The sequence below is a fragment of the Heterocephalus glaber genome, unplaced genomic scaffold, assembly GCF_053883595.1.
Source record: "Heterocephalus glaber isolate CG9 unplaced genomic scaffold, H.glaber_assembly_v1.0 deba00001553, whole genome shotgun sequence".
Taxonomy (NCBI): domain Eukaryota; kingdom Metazoa; phylum Chordata; class Mammalia; order Rodentia; family Bathyergidae; genus Heterocephalus; species Heterocephalus glaber.
In genome coordinates, this window is record NW_028258344.1 from 33,737,719 (window position 1) to 33,758,817 (window position 21,099).

The 21,099-nt window shown below is 36.2% G+C and overlaps 1 protein-coding gene across 6 annotated transcripts in view; it reads left to right on the forward strand.

Annotated features, from left to right (window-relative positions):
- Necab1 (N-terminal EF-hand calcium binding protein 1) overlaps positions 1–21,099 on the forward strand; it is a 272,176-nt gene that overhangs the window by 17,623 nt on the left and 233,454 nt on the right. For 4 of the 6 annotated variants that reach the window (XM_087190576.1, XM_087190573.1, XM_087190574.1 and 1 more), the window contains exon 2: positions 16,420–16,499. The exons of the other annotated variants lie outside the window; for them this stretch is intronic. In XM_087190576.1, the coding sequence (XP_087046702.1) occupies positions 16,497–16,499 (3 nt within the window). In that variant the 5' untranslated portion in view covers positions 16,420–16,496. The remainder of the gene's footprint in view (positions 1–16,419; positions 16,500–21,099) is intronic. 6 annotated transcript variants of the gene reach the window in all.

Consider the following 21,099-nt stretch of genomic DNA (forward strand, 5'->3'; position numbering starts at 1 on the left):
GTCCTCAGAGTCCTACTGTCCCAATAGTAACAAGGGGAAAGTATAGTGTAAAAAAAAACCCAGCACCCCTGGTTAGAGATCAGTTCTCCTTTATGCTTAGAATCGATTAATCTTAGTTACCAAGTCCTAAGACATTTGTGTGTGTGTATGGATGGAGAGGGTTTTAATATAAAATCACATGAAAGGACACGCTTTATGTGAAACAAAGAGCAGCAAAATCAAGATCTCCAGAGAGCCCTAATGATGCCAAAGTCAGAGGTTTTCACTTACCTGTATGTCCCTTGGAAATGTTCAACTAAGGACTAACTGGCTGAGCTTCTTTAGTATATCTTCCCTCAGCTCATTGGGCTTCCCTCTTCAGATACTCGTCATGTTTTACTATTTCTCAGCCCTCTTCTTCAAGGACTGGAACCCCCATGTGTCTTGTTCTTTAATAGGCACTCAAGAGGTTTTTTTTCTTGAATGGTATTTAATCATGCCCTGTCACCTTTATTCAGAACACCACTAAGGAGGAGACTTGGAGAGAAGGCTTCTTCACTTTCTATAAAGCATAGAGTGTTTAGCAAACATTAACTCTACAAATATTTTTTTCATTTCCGGTCACTTATACCAGTTTTTATTTGTCCATAGCCCTATGGGGACTTTTTCACTGATCCCCAGGGAATCAAAAGGATGGTTGATCTATTTTTCAAAAACTTGGAAAAGAACCCATTTTTATTAGAGATCTAAGAGAAAACAGGAAGACCAGTATGTTTTTCTTAAGAAATATTGAATTTATACATATAATATATTATGTATACATAAATCTAGATGATACAATATAATTTTCACTGCATGAAAATTTGTATATAGGCCCAGTCTTTTTTTTTCTCTATTTATAATAGCCATAAGTAACTTTTAGTTCACAACAGTATTTCTGTTCAAGATAATACAAACTTACTTCTTCTATAAGGTACCTTATATTAGTATATCTTTGGTATTTAACCTAAACATAAATACCAAAAATTACTCTTCACTTCTTGATTACTGAATTTCCAGTAGATTATACTTTATGTTTAATTTTAAAAAGATAAATAAAACTTGGAAAATCAATTATAAAAGCCAGTTGTCAGTTGATACCTAACAAATTTTTCTAATTCTTTAAGTGGAAATTGAGAAGAGTATAAGACAGTGGTAAATTCTTGCTTATAATCTGTGTAGTTTTCAAAAATAATTTGCCATTTTCATAGTAGATATCTTTTAATTAATGTTATCAAATTAATAAGGCCTTTAGAAGTCCAAACAGTCCAAAAAGATTTTTGTACAGAGAAATTTGTTAATTTAAATACACCATTAATACTTACTCCTGGAAAAACTTGAACTTTTCAATAAACATTTAAACACAATTTACAATTTATTTTCATAATAGGAACAGTTGTGTGGAGGAGGAATGACAAATAGAAAAGGGAAAATATAAATAAAAAATAGTAAATATCATATAGAAGCAGAAGAACAGTAGGTGAGACTGAGGTACAAGTACAGTACTCTTGTTTACTTTATTAATTGCTTTGGCTATAAGATTCTACAGTTGACACAATTTGCCACATCTTTGAAGTATGAGCTTTCATGTTTTAGCTATTCAAGGGGCTCAGACTTTCCACTCTGGAGATACGGAGATGGCTATTTGCCTTCAAGAAGGCAGACAAGTAATCAGGGCATCTAATATAGTTCAATGTATTCTAAATGCTAGAAATACTTGGGTGGGGGCAAAACATGCCTGCCAAATGGTCCAAAAATTCTTTCCCAGAATTTTTAATGTCAAATATTTAGCGACTCTAAAACAAAAGTCTTGGTTTGAGTAGATAGTTCTCTCCTCCAAAGAAGGTCATGTTATTAGTCAAGAGGTGATTGATTATATCAGAACTTGTAGGAGAGAATCATGCTAAAGTTCCCAGTGGACACTGTGGGTAAAAGGAGGACACAGAGAAAAACTGCTGAGGTGATGCCAAATATGTAAAGAAGTCAATTCACACAGACACAGACACAGACACACACACACACACACTCACGCAAGCACACCTGATTCCCCCTGGGAGTCCTCAGCAACATAGAAGCAGAGAAGGCAAATTCTCAAAAGGTTGATATTTTACTACAAAGATGCATCTAAAAGTATCACACGCAAAATTATTGGCAAGAATATCTGCCTTTATTACTTTTTATTACTATCTTGTATTTAAACTACATTTTCTAAAAACACCTCTGGAATTCTGATGAAGGATTGTTATCACTGCCAGAGTAGAGAGATTAGAAGCCAAGGCAGCTGTGCAGGGAATGTGCATGCACTCTGGATATGTGAGGGGATGTGGCAGAGATTAAGAAGTTGATTTGAGTGGTTTTTATATAGAATTGACAGGTTGGAAGAAGTGAGATAAATAAGAGATGATTCCCAGGTTCTTGACTGGGGTAACTGGGGATATTAATGTGCAGGTTGGAGGCAGGAGGTGATGAATTTACCTTGCACATACTGCAGTAAGTGCATCCATGGGAAGATATGAGTACATAGTTGGGTGTGAGGCATGGTACTCAGGTAATGGTTTGTGTTATAGGTGTAATTCAAAAAGTATCAGTATACTGGCAATTTAACTGTTCATCCAAGGGGGGCTTATATAATGGGGCAGTGAGGATCAAGGATAAATTGCAGGGAAATACCAGTATTTATGGAGTAGAGGAATTAAATAGAACTAGATTGGGTTGTCATAGAAACCTTAAATAGGGAGAATTTAGAAAAAATATATAAAGTGGTGAAGAGTAGTAATCACTGCTGAGTGATCGAATAAATGAGAAAAGGACTATTGAGTAACAGTCTGAGTTTTATTTTCAGTGGTGATGGCAGAAGTCAGTTTTGGTGGGTTGAAGAGTGAATAGAGAATAATGACAAATTCCCATTGTTCTTCAGGAGGCTTGCTTATAAAAATAAGAGCAAAGATTATACTGTAGAAGAGTTCAGGGCCAAAGAATAATGTCTTTATGATGAGAAGGATGTAACCACATTTATTTGGGGTGGAGAAACCAGTGGAGAAATATCTTAAAAATAAGAAAAAAGGGAAAGTGGATACAGCAGAAATTTATACAAGGAGAGATGCTGTGTGCAGAGATATATCACTGAGGACTAGTGAAAGGATCAGCTTTAGGCTAGAAGGAAGGGGTGATGGAGAACTGGGGCCTTTAGGATAGATGTATTGATATCCATTGGATTGTTTTCAGTCACATATTTGATTTCCTTATTCCTACTCTCAGGAGGGAAGCATGCCAGGCTGTCTCTGCTCCTTCACTCAGACCACTTCAGGAGAAGTGGAATAAATGATATGTTCAATAAATTTGGTTGGAATTATGCATCTGTATTAGTAATAAAAGATGATTTTTTTTGTGTGTCTGTAATCCCTTTTACTTCTCAATTAGATCAGTATTGGGTAGGAAAGGTGTCATCTTGTGTGTCAGTTAATCCTCTGCTTAAGTGCAGCAAGGCCAATTGCTAATGGGCCACTGAATCTTCCTTCCTTTCTTAGTCAGACTTTGACCCACTGAAATCTTTAGCTTATAAACTAGAATTGAGGGTATAGGTACTATTATTTGAATGACATACTTTCTAATGTAAAATAATGTGGCAACCATAGGTATTCTAAGAATGGCTGGTGAATGGAAATTCCAGCCTTGTGTATGTATCACAAGAAAAGTGGCTAGGCCAGGTATGGTAGTACAGGCCTATAGTCCCACCATTTTGGGAGGCTGAGGCAGGCAGATCACAAGTCTTAGCTCAGACTGGGCAACTTGGTGACTTAGTGAGACCTTTTCTCAAAAAAAAAGAATTGAAAAGGATAAGGGATGTACTTCACTATGGAGGCTCCAGGTTCAAATTCCAGTGTCGGAAAGAAAACAGAAAAAACAAAGAAAAGAAGGAGAAAGAAAGGTAGCTAAATATTTACTTGTACCAATTAGTTTTAATTTTTATAGAAAGTTTAGTTGAGAAAATTCTTCAAGTCTTTCAGGCAGAGGACGACAAGCATAAAAGTCTTCAGCAACGAATGAACTCAACATGTTTGGTCAAGGAGAGCATTGTGCCTGGTGCAGATGGGTCAGGAAGAGATGTGGGAAATGAATTTGGACAGACTGACAATGGTCAGATCAGACAAGACCTTATAAATCAAGATAAGGGTTGTGGACTTTATTCTAGATATGGTAAGAAGCCATCAGAAAACTAAACAATTGAAAGGCATAAACAAATCTGCCTTTAAAAATACCACTCCCTCAAAAAAAGGTAAACTCGTTGCAAATACTGCAAATACTGCATGTAGCCAAGGTAAAAGAAGATGGCGAACCACTGGCACTAAGGTTCAGAACATTTGGACAATTTTCCAGTCTTGAGCATAAGAAGCCCCCTTTATTAGCAGGAAAGAATAAATATATTTTTGTTGTTATTGTTATTGTTGTTGTTGTTGTTGTTGTTTGGTACCGGGGATCGAACTCAGGACCTTGCACTTGTGAGGTAGATGGCACCACTGTGCTAAATCCCTGGCCCAAGAATAAATGTATTAATTGAAACTAAAAATACAATAAAATATCAAAGATTTTCTTTCATCTGCCACTCATTAGCCAAACATTCCTTCCCTTCTGAGCTCTGATGCTTCCCCTGGCTGCTTCTGACCTGCCTTTTGATGTCAGAGACTGAATTTCTTGGCATGGGTCAGCAACCCAGAGCAGGGGCTCTCAACCACAGCTGCTTGCTGATGGGAACACGGTCAGCAAAATGGACGTCAAGATTTGAGTTAATCAAATCAAATGCTGGCTAGGGCTTTTGTTTGGTACTTCCAAAGGAAGTCGCTGCCAAATCCAGTCAACATTTTAAGCTGTTTTGAAAGAGGCCTCTGCTGCCGCTTGACTGTGGTGAGGCTCACAGAAGGAGAGCTTTCTGTGTTAGTCGATCCACTGTGCTGAAAGAATGAAGATAACAAAATTGCCCAGAAATGGGTGCCTTCTGATTGGCACAGAAACAAGATTGCAGGAAACTGGAACCAACGGAGATGATCTGAAAGAGCACTTGAAAATGAAGAGTAGATTGTATCTTTTTCCATACACAGCTAGTATCCTCCCTCTAATCTTTACATCTGGTGAAATTTGGACTCAACTCTTTGAATATGGGGCCCTTCCAATCAGACAAATGCTCCAGCAGCACCAGAGGTGGACCACGGAGCAAAGTAGAAACCCGCCTTTTAATTTCAAAAGAAATTCCACTCCTCAGTTCAAGGAAAAACTGTCTTCTGTATTCAGACAGACATTCTCTCAAATGACAAACTATCAATCTAATTTAACCAGCAATTTCAATTTGGTGGTGGTGTGTGTGTGTGTGTCTGTGAGCGAGCACACACTTCTGGTTGTGTACCCCGAAGCAAAGTTATCTGTTGAGAATAAGAGTAGAAGAGAAGTATCACGGACTTTGAAAAGAATCATATGTTGTTGAAGTAGGCTATAAAAAATTGGAGACAGAGCTGACCAAACATGTTAAAGATTTGCCGAGGGATCCTGAGGGCCCAGGTGAGGTGAGAGAACCCAAAAATGCACAGGGATAATCTATACTCATTTATGGTTCTCTCCAAAAATTCTCTGCAGGACTGCAATAGGGGGAGAAGAAGCAGATGATTGTATAGAACATTGGATATGAGTTTTCAGGAAAGTGGGCAGAAAAACTAAAGTTAACTCGTGACCATGTGTTTGGAGCTATAGGCAAGGCAGCCTAGACTGGGTAATGATGGAAGGGAAGTCAGGGAATCATAGGTGTAATTTGATTACTGTCATGGAGATCATGGAACCAAACAGCAGGAAAAGTGATAGCAAGAGGAAAAGAGGTCATGAAAAATAATAGTAGCCTGAGGATGCGCTCTCGTGTACTGAGATGAAATTATTTAGGCTCTAACCTATCCCAAAAGTGCTTTTCCTCCTTATGGGTAGATGACAATCAGAAAGTATCTCTCCTTCCCCAGGCCAGCATTTACCGAAAGGTTGGTTTTTGACAATTACCATGGTTAGAGACTTTTACAAGCATTACCTCACCTGACCCTCATAACAACAGATGAGATTTTACATGCCTAGCACAGAGTCACACATAAGTTGAGTGACAGAACTGGGATTCATACCTGGCAACATGCTTAGTACACCCCTTCTCCCCCTGGTGTCATATTAATCTCTCTATCATACTAATCTCTCCTTTTATCATAGGATGGAACTATTTAATGTTGATAACAAAGATTTTGTATTTGAAAATTATTTGTGTTAGATTTCTGTCACTGTGACAAAATTTACCTGAGATAAATCAACTTATAAAGAGGAAATATTTATTTTGGCTCATGATTTCAGAGGTTTCAGTCCATGGTTGCTTGGTCCTTGCACCTACGGTGAGGCAGAACATCATGGTGGAGAGCATGTGGTAGCACAAAGCTACTCACCTCATGGCAATCAGGAATGAAAGAGAGGGAGGGAGGGAGGGAAGGAGAGAGGGAGGGAGAGAGATTGATTGATGGAGAAATGGGCTGGTGTCCCAATATCTCCTTCAAGGTCAGGCCTTCAGTGACCTAACTTCCTTCCAACCCCCAAAGAGTATTATCAGCTGGTGGCCAGTCCTTGGAAGGTCAGACATTTAAAACTCAAAACATTATTGAACATGGAATCTTCTCCATATAATTTATGAACTTGGGATAGTATAGGAAACACAATAGTTGATTTTTAACAACCTTTCGTTAAGCACATATAATGTGGCAGGCAGCATACAATATAAATTATGAATTAGTATTACCATCATCGCAGGAAGTATCTTATATTTAGCAGTGAGAAAAATGTATTAGAAGTTTGGTTACAAATTTGTTAGAATACTCCATGTAATTCCTGACCTTACAACTGAGTTATGATAGAATTTTTAGTTCTTAAAAAAGATCCAATGAAATATGTAACTTATTGATATGTACATATTAAAACTCAAAAATTATAGGTTTGGTAAGAAGAAAACTTATGGGAAAAATACCAGTCTCTGTAATTAGTTAAGACTTGGTTATTTTTTTGTTTTGTTTTGGGGGTTTTTTGTTCTTTTTTTTTTTTTTTCCTTTTTTTCTTTTTTGGTACCAGGGATTGAACCCAAAGCTTCACACTTATTGGGCAGGTGCCGCACTACTGAGCCACTGAGCTAGATCCTCAGCCCAAGTCTGGTCATTTTAGCCAACTTTAGCCTTGCAGCAAAATTGAGAAGAAGGTAAAGGAGGTTTTCCGTGTACCTTCTACTCCTAGGTACACAACCTCCTCATTATAAATATCACTCAGCAGAAAGTACGTTTGTCATAACTGATGAACCTGTAGTGACACATGGTATACCTGAAGTGCATAGTTTACTTTAGAGTTCACTGTTGATGTTGTATATCCTCTAGGTTTGGACAAATGTACAATGACATATATCCCTCATTATGGTATCATTTTTACTGCCCTAAAAATATCCCTGTGTTCTAACTCATCATTCCTTTCCCGCAGCCCCTGTAACCACTGATCTTATTACTGGCTTCATAGTTTTGCCTTTTGCAGAATATCAGAGTTGGACTCATACCTATAGTATGTAGCCTTTTCAGATTGGCTTAGTTCACTTAATAATAAGTATTTAAGTTTCTTATGTATCTTTTCATGACTTGATAACCTATATCTTTTAGACACTGAATAATGTTCTATTGTCTGGATGTACCATAGTTTATCCCTCACCTGTAAAAGGATATTTCTCTTGCTTCAATTTTTGCAGTTATGAATAAAGCTGCTATAAACATCCATTTGCAGGTTTTTGTACGAACAGAAGTTTTAAGCTCATTTAGGTAAATACCAAGGAATACAACTGCCATATTGTATGGTAAGATTACTCCCCATGTAATTTTAGGAGTAATTTTTATCTAATACCAGTAGTTAAATAGAAGTCTCTTGCTATATCTTGCAGAAAATTCTGAAAGAAAGAAACAAGCAGTTACCTTTGTCAACGAAAGGCACATATAGAAGACTTAATCAAGCATGATAAGTGGAGACATTTAGAAGAGACACAAGTATTTCTTGACTAGAATGCCAGGAAGGCATTCTCTCGAATGCTTAAGGGAAGACAAAAGGACAGACAGTTATCTCCTGAGTTTCTCTCATTCTTAAACTCTGGGTCATCTCTATCAGAGTGATTCTAAAAATCTTCCTCACCTGTAAAATTTGGGTGATAGGTCAGGTTGTGTTTCATGAAAATAAGCACTGCTCATGATGGAACAATGGGGTCCATGGTGGCTTGGAGACCCTGTAGAGAGAAAGTGTAGAGGGAAGAAAATAGCTTTAAATAGAAAGAAAAGCAAGAATAAACAATCTCTTTGCCAACCTCAAAATACATCCTCATTTAAAGAGATCTTCTGTAGTTGAGTTTCTGCATTTATCTTGAAAATAACAAGTTTAAATAAGGGCAACACTAAAAAAGTACCAGTTAGTATCTTGAGTCTGAGGCAGGAAGAACACTAACACTCCTTCAGCAGAGTCTTGTTACATCTTGTATTGTGGTAACAAGATGAAGCATTGGGTAGTTATTGTTTATTTTACGTAGAAGCTATGCTCTTGTTTGAACTCTCTCTTTAGTTCTCTACTAGTTAAGTTCATTTGGACGGGGCATGTTTACATTGAGCATTCTTAAACGGATGCACAGCATGGTGAGTGACTTTGGTAAAAGTGAAAAAAGTTAAAAGTTGAGGCTCAGCATTTTGAAATGGAAATAATTTTTCAGCATTTTGATGGAAATAATCAGAGTTTTTTTCCCTTTGTTTTTGATTTTGTTAGAAAGGAGAGAAAAGATCTCAATCAAATTAAAATCAAAGTTTAGAAGAACTCTGAATCTTTGGACATAGTAATCTCAAAATATGTCTGTGTCTCTTGTTATAGGATTCCATGTACATGGAAATATGCAGCAAATATGAAGCAAAATGGATAAACCAGAAGTAATTGGACATAAGTTTTAAGAATTCTGTCTCTCTTACATATCTAGCTGGTGTTATTTAAGAGTTTCTACATTCTTCCAAAATGTGCTCATAAGTGTTGGGTATATGCCAAGCCTCTAGTCACACTCAGTACTTATTATATAATGTTTTCAGATACTTCCCCTTGCCACCCGCCCCATTGTTATTCTTGGGGCTCTTTTGTTCTACTTGAGGTCATCTCTTATGCTGCACTTTTTTTTGTATGCTGCATGCTTGATGAAGAACATTTCAGCCATTCAGAAAAAAGATAGCCTTCTGATAGAGAATGTGAAAACAAACAAGGCAAACCAAATGAGCCACAGACTACCGCATAATCCCAGATCATTAAATAGTAGAGTTTTCTGATGATAAAAATAGACTTAAGTTTGCCTCAGAATCTACTCAGTGTCACCCAAGACATGAAGAAGAGAGACCCATAGCTAGGAGGGAGGTTTGCTGAGATGTACTGAAAAAACGTTTTGAATTTCATTCAGTGTCATTCTTTTCATACAATCTTTCTACTCTGCAGTCTTGCCATTAAAATTAGACAGAACATATAGGATGTTATTGTCCTAAAGAAACAACAGAAAATAGAGAGACAAAGGAATCAACTCAATCTATAAACAAATTTTGAAATAACTTCATATAAAGAGTAGTTTTGAAAGTCTAATCTTCAATTGCAAGATGAAATCATTTACATTTTTAGAATTTCAAGTTTTTAAAAATAAGAATTGAGGGCATAGAATTTCCTCTCTTTCTGTGTGTGTTGTATGTGTGTGTTAAATGAAAGTGGATTAACTAATGAAAGTAACTGATTGTAAAATTGACTGTAAGACTACAAATGTGCGGAAATGAAAGCTCTTGAGTGAAGTTCAGTCACAGACCAAAAGAGAAAGAACATTACTGCACAATGCTTGTGACTAAATTTTAACCTGCATAGATCAAAATAGTAAAGGAAGAAAAAGTGTGGAACAGTATGGCCTGATCCTCCACTTGAAGCCAGCTTTAGTTAAATGGGGAACACTAGACCTAAAACCAGCAACAGCAAAATAAATGAGGTGGAAAGCAAAGGTAATTGTGGGACTAAATGACACAAGAGGTACATTTTGATGCAAAGACACAGCTCCCTCCCCCTCGGTCCTGAACTCCAAGATCATAATCATCTTATCTTAAAAAAGAAGCTTAAAAGGGGGAACAGAGACAGATCTTGCTATTCCAGAAACTGGGGCTATGTCAATACATTTGGATTAGCAAGTCTGAAAAAGAAAGATGCTTGTTTTTTAACAGAAAAAAATCAGTTGTTCCATAATACTATTTACCATTTCAGTAAACATATAAACATATCTTACTCATTTAAGATATCAACTGTATATACACTTTCTTTACATTTTTGCATTTATGGAGTATAAACTCTATTATACTGTATTTTTATTTTCAAGTACCGCTATATATATATATATATATATATATATATATACACATTGATTTTTTTTTCTTTTTTGGTGGGGGAGAGGGATTGTGGTAGAACTAATGCGTATTGACTTTTGTTTCTACTTAATTATTTCCCTTCATTTTATTTCAGTTTGCAGTTAAACTGTTTGAGTTGGAGATGGTTGGCTTGCTTCCATTCTTCACATTCAGTTTACTATGAGAGAATAGTTGACTTTTTAAACTGAAAACAGAACTTTGAGTTTCAATTTAGACAACAAAATCCTCCACCAACAATGAAACAGAAAATAAAATAAAGTTTGAGAATGGGGATGCACCAGTGTATTTTTTGTTTGTTTTTCAACCAAACTGAAGTCTGTAATTCATTCAATTTTAATTCCTTTTAGGGTATTTATTTTAACCATTATAATAGTTTGCTTTGTATAACTGATATTGTAAGGGTATAAAATATTGATTTTTAAAAATCAATTCATTCTGGTATAAATGGGCCCTCTTAATTAGCCTAAGAGACTGAAGAGGAAAAAAACTCATTGAAAATCCTGCCTAACTCACCACATAGATACAAGATGTGATTGAAAAATATAGTGACTATTTTAACTTAAAAATTTATCACAGACATCTTACCATTAATCCCACTTCATGCACACTCACCACCTTGTTCTTCTCACTTTCTAAAGTAGTTCTGGAAGTTCTTTTTCAGGAGTGTTTTTAACTGCACTGTTGTAGCTACTTCGATGTACTCAATTAATTCAAAATATTTACCTTCATGGTCATCTTGGCTTTGAGGAAGAGTCAGAAGTCACATGGTGACAGATCCAGTGAATAAGGTGAATGAGGACATGCTGTAATATTTTTACAAGGCTGCTTTTCTGTTGGATGACATTTACCATAGTTTTTATCAGACCTCTTAAAGGCACTCATGAAAGAAGATTTCTAACACAACTACCTTGGAAAAGTGATATGTGTTTGAAGCGAAGGTGAGTATCTTGAGGGGAATTGATGGCAATGTGTCTTTTACTGTTATAAATTTTTAACACACTGCATATGTCTAGGCAGGGTCCTGTAGATAAAAAAAGAAAAAGCCCTCCAATTTTTCACTCTCATCCTTCTTTTTCTACTGGTCCCAAGGCAGAACATTGTAACAGGTGGGCATTCTTTGCTGGGACACAGTGAAGGTTAATGGTAGGCCATGATCATGACTACTTTTAAATCTTGGCAGGTCCCTTGAATTTCCACTGCATGCCTAAAGGGTAGACTTTCGCTATCACTGGTAAAACAAGCTCTTGAGAATCTCTAACCCTTCCAGGATCCTTTTGACTGTTAGAGCTCCCTGTTATCCCATTCTGGTCTCATTCCTGGGCCTGGGTTTCTTCCATGAGAATAGATCTGCTTCTTAGCAGGTTGTGGTTCACATCAGCACTGCGGGCATATTTCCCATTGGTTTCATTACTCCTGAGACTTAGAGAAGCAAGTGGGTCCCGATTGGTTGCTCTTCCTCTGAAAGATAAACTTCACCCTGATCACAGAAATTAAAATAATATTATGTCCAGTTCATACTGATCAGTGTAATATTATTTCTAAATAGCTGACAGGGGCCAGTCGCTAGGCTAAGGCACATTACATATGCTATCTTCTTTGATCTTCACAATAACCCTGAAGAGATACTACTCTTATGCCTATTTTACAGATGAGGAAACTGAAGTAACTTACTAGATAAGTCACATATTTAGTGAATGGTAAAGTTGCAGTTCAAACCCAAACCCATGGTTTTAATCATATTGTCATAAATTTCTGTCCTTAATTTTTGAAATATAGTGAAGTCAATAAATATTTCATAATTGAGTGAGTAATAAATGAATAGTGAATTAATGAAACATTTTCCAGGTGGTAAATACATCATATCTTATAGAAGTTGAGTTAAACTAGTTTATTCAAAATAAACTTCTGAAATACAAAGTGCATTTTTGTGTAATTTGGAGTGTTGAAAAAGAAGACCAAAACTTACTTAAAAGATATAAAAACAGAAATGATTTAGTATGCAAAGGATCATATGAAAAATGTCATAGTGAAGGAAATAAAAAGGGAAATGAAAATAGACCTAAATACTCCTTTAGTTGACTTAAGAATGCCAAGTGGGAATGGAAAGATTTGAATACCTTTTGTCTGTCCAGATTATATGACTGTGGTGCAAAAAGCAATAATCACCTAAATTCAGTGAGAGGGGATGATATTCTTCAACAATAATAAAAAGAGTGTTGAATCTTTTATTATTTGGCTTCAGCCTTCTGTACTGATGAGGATGTAGAGAAAGACCAAAGACAGGAAGTGGTAAACCGAGGAGGTTTTATTAACCCACAGCCTGGATATATTGGCAACATGGAAGAAAGCACTTGAGAAGCTATTCCAGGGAGAAGAGACTTCCTCCTCATTTGAAAACCATTTTGAATATGAAAAGCACAATAACATAATTAGTTTATTTTCCTGACTTCTAAGAGTCTCTTTTTTAATTTTTTCCTTTTCATTATTTGTCAGAATTAGATATTAATAATTCTAAATAAGTATGAGGCCAAAGAAATTTTGAATGTGAATATTGTTGAGTCTCAAGCATTCGTATCATCTAAGGAATAGATAGAAATCCAAAATCATTCTTTTTGAACTTCAAAATTGTATTCAATGTGTTATAGTATATACCACCAGATAATTCTTTTAAATTTTATTTTACCAAGATTTATAGTGAAATACATTTATATTTTCACAAAACAAGAGACTGGCAATCAAGAAGCAGTCTGGAGGGAGGATGCATAGAGTTACTGAGTTTGTAGGAGAAGATCAAAAGGAGATTTGAAACTTTGTCCTGGAAAATAAACCTAAGAATTAAGAGCCTAATAATACAAATGTGAAATAATTTTTAAAAATTAGGATCCTATCTCATTAAGAGTTACTTTATAAATACAAATATTACTGAGTAACTTATTCCAGAAAACAAATAAGCATAAAAGGTATAAAATGACACCGGTTTAAATTAAAATCAATAAAACTGAATACTGAACTGTTTGATTTTCTTAAGGTGATTTATCTGGGCTATATACATATTGAATGACTACTTAGGGAATTGCTTTGCAACCATAAGATTCTGCAAGATTTTTTTTATTAGAAACTCAACTGATATTTATACAGAAGAAAAATGAAGTTGAAAATACATGTGGAGGAATGGCATCATTCTTTTGAGCAAAATCATTTCTTTCTTAAACAGCACAGCTTGTAGCTTCCTCTGTCCTGCAGGAAATAAAGCTCTGAAGTTGTCAGTGGGGTGCACTAGCAGAGGAAAGAGTTCAGTCACAGAACAAACGGCAGAGCTTCTTTAAAATCCTCTCTTAGTGGCTCTGTCTTTCTCCACTGTGTATGGCAACTATCAAACATCTCTCGTCTCTCTTCCAGAAAAATCCTTTCAGCTGTGCTAATATAATTCCTGCCACTATCTTCTCCTGCTTTCTTGTGCAGAATTCCATGTGTTCTGTATTTCACAATTGTCTAGATAAAAGCAAGCAAAACAACATGGTACCAGACCCACAGGCATCTATGAATCTACTATTCCTGTAGGCATGTCACAGATGAAGCTCAATTTCTTACATTATATAGCAATAAACAATAAACATGCTGAAAGTAAGAATGTTTCCCAAATATAAAAGGCAAAACAATACATTTCCCTTCTTCATACTCCTCCATTCTCTAACAGCTATTTCTTTTCTAGCCAAGTTCATTTCAATCTCATGCTTTGTCCTTCAAAGGCACATATACCAATCTATTTGCAAAAGTGTCAGTATTGGAAAATATTAGCCCACCAACTAACATGTTTATCCAAGAAATATTTTTAACAGGTGCTGTGGAAAAATGAGACTAAATTTATAGGTGAGAGTTCCAAGAGCCAGTTATTCTAGGAGTCCATGTGTGCACACAGCAATCTTTTTATTATTATTTTAAATATTTATTCAGCTGATGGTCAGAAGACACTTCAGTAATAGCTGTTAACAGTTGAACAGCTTGTTTTGGAGAGAGCTGTGGTATAAAGAGATTTGGGAAATTAAAGGAAAGGAAGTCATCTAGTTTCATGGTGGGGTCAGTTAACCCAATGCTCCAAGTAACATTACAAATATTGTGCATAGCCCATAAGCCCAGGAGTGCAGTGTGTGTGTATGTATCTGTAAAAGAGAATTCAGATACTTCAGACATCTTTCTCTGTGTTACTGCAGCTGAGCATTTGCAACTTTAGGTGATGAACCTCAGAACAAGTATAGCAAAAATGAAAATGCAATCATATCAAATGCAAAATAGAGTTCAACTAAGATTAGTGGGTATGTTAAGATGTAAAGTTGTTTGTTTTTGACTTCTAGGAAGACAAATAAATTGATGAAACAGCAGAGTGTACTTAAAAGTTATTATAAATACATTGTTGTACACAACAGAAAACAATGACTTTTAGTTAACACCACTATTCTTGGAAAAATGCCCCCGTTCCTGAAGTTAAGATTTGGTCCTATGATAAAACCGAATTCCAGATGGAATGTAAGCATGAGGACAAGAAGTCATTGGCTGTGTTTGCCACAGAGTGGTACTTGATATGCAACAGGCATCATAATAAATATTTGTTGAATAAGTGATGACATGGGGTATGTTACAAATCTGATCTCTGTGATCTGAAGGACTTTGTAAGTACATGATGATGATGATGATAATGATGATGATGATGATAATGATGATGATGATGATAAATAATGGCTATGATTTATTGGATTCCTTCTTGGGTCAGAGATGGCACTGTAAATCTGCACATTTCATATGTCATCTAATCTTAGGGAATATAATTATTGTTACCATTTTACAGATGATGAAATAAGTTATATAGTTCAGACTAAATCCTACCCAGGTCAGTCCTGCTCCTCTTATTGAATTTCTTTTGACAAACATATTTTGTATCAACACTGTGAACATAGACCTACATTAAGGACAATGGATTGAGAGTAACATATACTCTTGGTTCTTAAGGATGCAGTTAAAGATAAAGAAAAATACTGGAGATATTGCAAGTCTAATTTGACAAATAATTGATACAGAAACTAGTGTTATAACTTCAGAGGGGAAGAAATTGCTCGCTGTGTCCTAAAGAGCTTGGAAAACACTTCGTGGTGGAAGGAATGTTAGACTGGACATTGAAATTTGATTAGAATTTGAATAGGGAGGAAATGGTTATGATCCAAGCTGAGACACATATGTGTATTTAGGAAATATATGAAGAGACTCAAGTAGCTGGGGCCTATTCAGGAGACAGAACTCATTTTGGGAAATGTTTGCAGATATGGTTGTAAGATGTTTTAAATGTCCAGCTAAGAGGTTTGAAACTATCTCATGACAGCCATTAAATTCTTGAGATAGTATCTTATTGAAATAATCATTTTGTTTTCCATTTATACGTATTCTCTCTATATAAACATTTTGGTTATCTTCTCCCCATTCTTATTTCCATGAATATGTCAAGGAATTTGGGGTCATTTTCCATATACAGCTTGAAATAGAATGTGTCAAAGTTAAAACTGAGCCCATATCCTGGCTGCAGAAGGGTTTCTTTTTATACCTAGTGCAGGGGTTGACACTGGTTCTGGCTGTCCAGGGCTTTACAAGGAAACTGTTCGAGGCTGTCATTTGTGCACTTCTGCACATGCTCCACTATGGAAGGGTCCAGAAGTCTGTTCTAGAACAGCTGGGCCCCTGAGCCTGGCTCCAGGTTTGCTGTGGAGGAGGATTGAGGACTGCCCTGGAGCTCAAAGCCTCTTCCTTCTTCAACCATGGCAACATCTACTCTCAATGTTTACTAAATTAAGTTATGCTTACATTTTTACTGGAAAAATAAATTTTGTTGATGAAATGCATTTGGAACCCACAGCTCCTTGACATGTATGACTTGGACCATCATTACATTGCCTGGGGCAGAAGCATATGCTGTTTGGAGATTAGAGTACCATGGTATGTTTACTGCTTTCAGTTTGTCATTTGCCTTCCTTATGACTGTATGATTTTTTTGACATCTGGGGTTTTTAAAATATTATATAGCCAAGTCTGATTTTTCCTTTGGGATTTCTTTCAAATCTTTCTTTGGAGAAAATTCTTTCATCATTCAGGAGTCATGCTGAGTATAAATTTTCTAAGTATTACAGTATTTGGTACCCCCCTTCTAATTTTAACTTTTTATCTGGGTAGTGTTTGGAATATGTTGTGAGCATTTAGTTATTTTTAAAACAACCATTTTACCAGTTTCATTTGTTGTATAATTCATTCTATTCCAATTAATATGAGTAATTTGTATACAAAGGTTAAAGAACAGTATTATTTAGGTTTTTTAAACACCTTTCGGTTTATTTTGTGCACGAGTATCTGCAGTACCTTGCTCTAGGCCCAACTTGTTGAAAATAGCTAGCTCTTTCAATTTGTCCTCTTCCAAATGAGTTTAATAATCATGTTTATGTTTCCCAACCCTTGTCTTTAGCCCTCCATACACACATTTCCAAAATTGAGTTTTAGAAAACCAAAGACTAGTTTTGACATTTTCATGTAGGTTAGACCTTTATAAGGAAAATGGGGAGCAGTATTTCTGGTGTTTTTTTCAATTTTTACTTTTATTAGTACATGTTTGCAGTACACAATGATTATATTCTTTGTGGGGATTTGGTATATGCACATAACACATCTTAATTCTTTTTACCTCCCCCCTTTCCCTCCATCTCTTTGTTCACTTCCCTTTTGCAAAAGATCTCTGTCCCTATTTCCTTTAAGAGTTTCTCTTGGGCCACTTTGTCGCATTTATTAAATAGGCACCTCTACAAGAGACCTGGGAATGTGCATTGTAAGTAAGATTTCAGAACTGAAACTCAGCAGTATAGAGGCACAAGTACATGCTAAGAAGACACCCCACTGTTTAGACATGGAAAAACAGTATCTAAACAAGTGGGGACAGAGACATAAAAACAGGTGTAATGAATTTCAAGGTAAGAGTTGATAGCATTTGTCTTAAACATTTGATTCTTTTGAACTTGAGTTTGGAGGCTTAATAAAGAGATGTGCCACTGTAATAATAGAAATATCAAGCTGAGGAAGAATTTTTCCCTTCTGTAGAAAAACCATTAAATTCATTTGTAGAACTGTCAAATTTGACATAATGTCAAGATTTCCTATCATAAACATGTAAAAGGTAGATGAACACATTCTTCTCAATTAGGAGAAAGTTCTGAGCAAAACACCCAGAGCAATAAAAGCAAGGGCTATAGGAGCTCCAGTGCATCTAGCTTTGCCTCTTACAGAGTTCTCTAATCCTGAGTTCTTTTACATATTCAGCTCACCAGTGGGAGGTGGGTGCAGTGGTTGTCTACAGAAAGCAGCTGTCAGACTGGATTAGTTCTTCAGTGGGGAGTGGGTAAGAGTAGGAAGCAGAGACAAAGCACTGAGGAGCAACAATATTTAAAGGATAGTAGGAAGAAAATGGAGTAGCAGAGGAATTAGAGAAAGTGAAATTAGAACAAAAGTGTCCAGTTCACTTGTCTCCTCACATCTCTGATTCTGAACCATACTGGGTGGGACTATGATTTACATTAAGTCTTTGTTAGCTTCAGGACTCTTTCTTTCTTTTTTATTTTTTGTACTGGGGATCAAACTCAGGACCTTGCACTTGGAAGGCAAGTGGCAGAATGCAGGACTCTCTCTTTAAATGACACCAGTGAATAAAGTACGGAGATGCTCTGACTGTAGTGGAAATGGGGGCAGGAGCCCTGGATATTATTCTTCTGCCTTGGCATCTCCAAACTGAGTACCAGACTCTCCCTGGAAGCTTAGGTTAGAATACCAGAGGGTAGTATACTTGTAGGATGCTGGTTGGCATGGCCATATCCCCTCTGTCTGTGGAGTACCAAGCTGAACCCGAGTGTGCCTAAGAGTAAAGGGGACTCTTAATCTTGGGTATGTAAAAACTTTGGCTTAGTACTGACCAGGGTGCTTGAAGAAGGCAGGTTTTGAATTCTCACCTTTTACTCTGCATGGAAAAGCTGCTGCCACTGATAATACTCTGTAGCAGTCAAGAAATGAATTTTACTGAGTTCATTTACTTCTTTCCTATTATAAGCCATTGTGGATATTTATTGTTTAATTAAAGATATTTATTACTCTAGTTCACCAGACAGTTGATAATAAAGACTAGAGAGAAATACAAAGAGAGCAGGTGATTATAGAGGCATGCAGGAAGGTCATGAGAGTTTAGTCTTTTATGACTCATTATATCTTTTTCTCTCTTATCTAATACCTTGCAATTGCACTTAGAATTTGTCTAATATATATTATAAGTATCTATCAACATGATTTCTGTATCTATTACAGCCCTTAGCCTGGATCATCACTTTGCTTTTGTATGACTCTAGTCTTCTAAATTCCTCTTAATAAATACTTTTTCCTCTGTTGTGAAAGATAACAATACAACCAATTAATTTCCCTTTTAAGATTGATTCTGGCCTTTATATTATGGGCTTTGGGGAACTAAAATTAGACTACAAATTACTTTAATGAAGGACACAAAATTCTGCTAGGCATTGCAACTTTCTGTAATTTTCTGAAATTTAAGCATCATGTTGCAGAATTGATAAGGAAGTTCAAAGCTTTTCCCAGAAAAGGGAGTCTATTTGTAACTTGTAACACTGGGGCAGTACTTTGCCTGCCTAAATAACTGAGTTGCTCTCAAATATTTGTGTAGATAGCAAACATTCAGGCTATAAATTAAAACACAGATCCCCAGTCTCTACCCTCTTGATATTTTGATTTTAGTAGATATGGTACAGGCATCAGGGCTAAAAGAACTACGTACTCCAGGTGACTCTGATGCAGATAGTCTACAGGTCACAGTTTGAGAAATGCTGTAGTACAAAGTAGGTTTCTGAGAGAAGTTCTGAGTAGGTTTCACTGGGTAAACCATGGAAAATTACCAGTTCATCTAGCACCCTTAAAGTTTAGATAGGTGCAAAGATGAATAATGCCAGGCTATGAGCAAATCTGGCTCATCCCATTTAAACCTGGGAAGGAGGAAGTACACAACAATAGTGTGGTCTTATTATAGTTGTTCTGGCTACGCAGTTATTTGTGTTTTGGCTACTCTGCAGTTCCCTTTGAAGGTATCCTAACTAACTTTCGAAAACACATTTTCTCACCTTTCAGTTTTGTAAAACTTCATTTATAAAGAATAAATAATCAGCTCTGTGAATCCACCTGTTCAGAAATTACCTTAATAGCCATGTTTACTATTTTAATCATCAAAATTTCTTTTCATTTCTGTTCTTCCTTCAATATACCATCATGTATTAGAAGTATCTCTTCTAAAGACACTGAAGAAAAAGTTGTTTGAATTTTAACCAGGTTTTTTTTTTGAATGACAAAAGAGTTGCTCTTGAAACACATACAAATATAGACTTATTCATGAAAAGTTTCCTTCAAAGGAAATTGTGTAGAGAAAATATTATTGCCACATTGGTCTCAATAATAACTAAGAAAGAGGGAAGGCTTCCTTTTCTCTTGTTGATCTTCACTTGTTAGTGGTGCCGCCCCTGGTTATTAAGACAGGCGGTGAAGTTTGGCTGCCAGAGCACTTGGTGCTGTCAGAAGATGGACACTTGAGATCCAAAGTCTGCACTTGCCAGTCATACAATTTTAATAGTTACTGTACCATTTTCAGCTCTTTCCTCATCTGTATGTGTTATTCCATCCTCACTCATTTGTTCAGTCATTCAATACTTTCCGTTCAATACTTGCTATATGCCATATTCAATACTTCTTGTTGTTACCTAATAAGTGCCCTGTGTGTGTGGATGGAGAGCAGTAGAGTCACTGTGCTGTTCTAAGCTGCAAATGACATAAATGTATATAAACATTATTCCAAGACATAAAGTGTTATATAAATGCAAACCACAACTATACACAATGGTGACATTGATTTTTTTTTTCCTGTGCTGTATCTGGTAAACTGGCTGTAAGTCCATTTGAAAGCAATTTTTCACAATTCTTTAAGGGCTAGGCATGGTGGTCATACCTGTAATCCCAGCATTCAGGAGGCTGAGGCAGGAGGATTGCTGCAAGTTTGAGGCTAGCCTGGACTAGTGAATTCCAGGCCAACCTGAACTACATAGTGAGTCGCTGTCTTTAAATAAAAATAATGCAAAAAGGCCTATTCAGTGATGCACAAAGTTGTAGTCAATTTATCTCTTCCCCAGGAGTGGGTAGATGGATATGGATATGGGAACAGAGTTTTATCTTTATCGTCATAACTTGTATCATTTATCTAATCCAATCCATAAACATCTTTGAGAGGGATAAACAAAACATGATGATCTATTCAGGGTTATAATTTTAAACAGGAACACGTAGGGCCTAACAGTTGAAACAGAGAAACTTGTAAAGTTGTGGTTCATGATCACTTTGGCTACCAGGCAACATAGGACTCAAATGTTTTTAGTACATCAGAATGGTAAATATACCATTTCATGGACTAAAAGGTGTCAGAGACCACATTAAGTTTCTGGCTCTGACAAGGTGACAG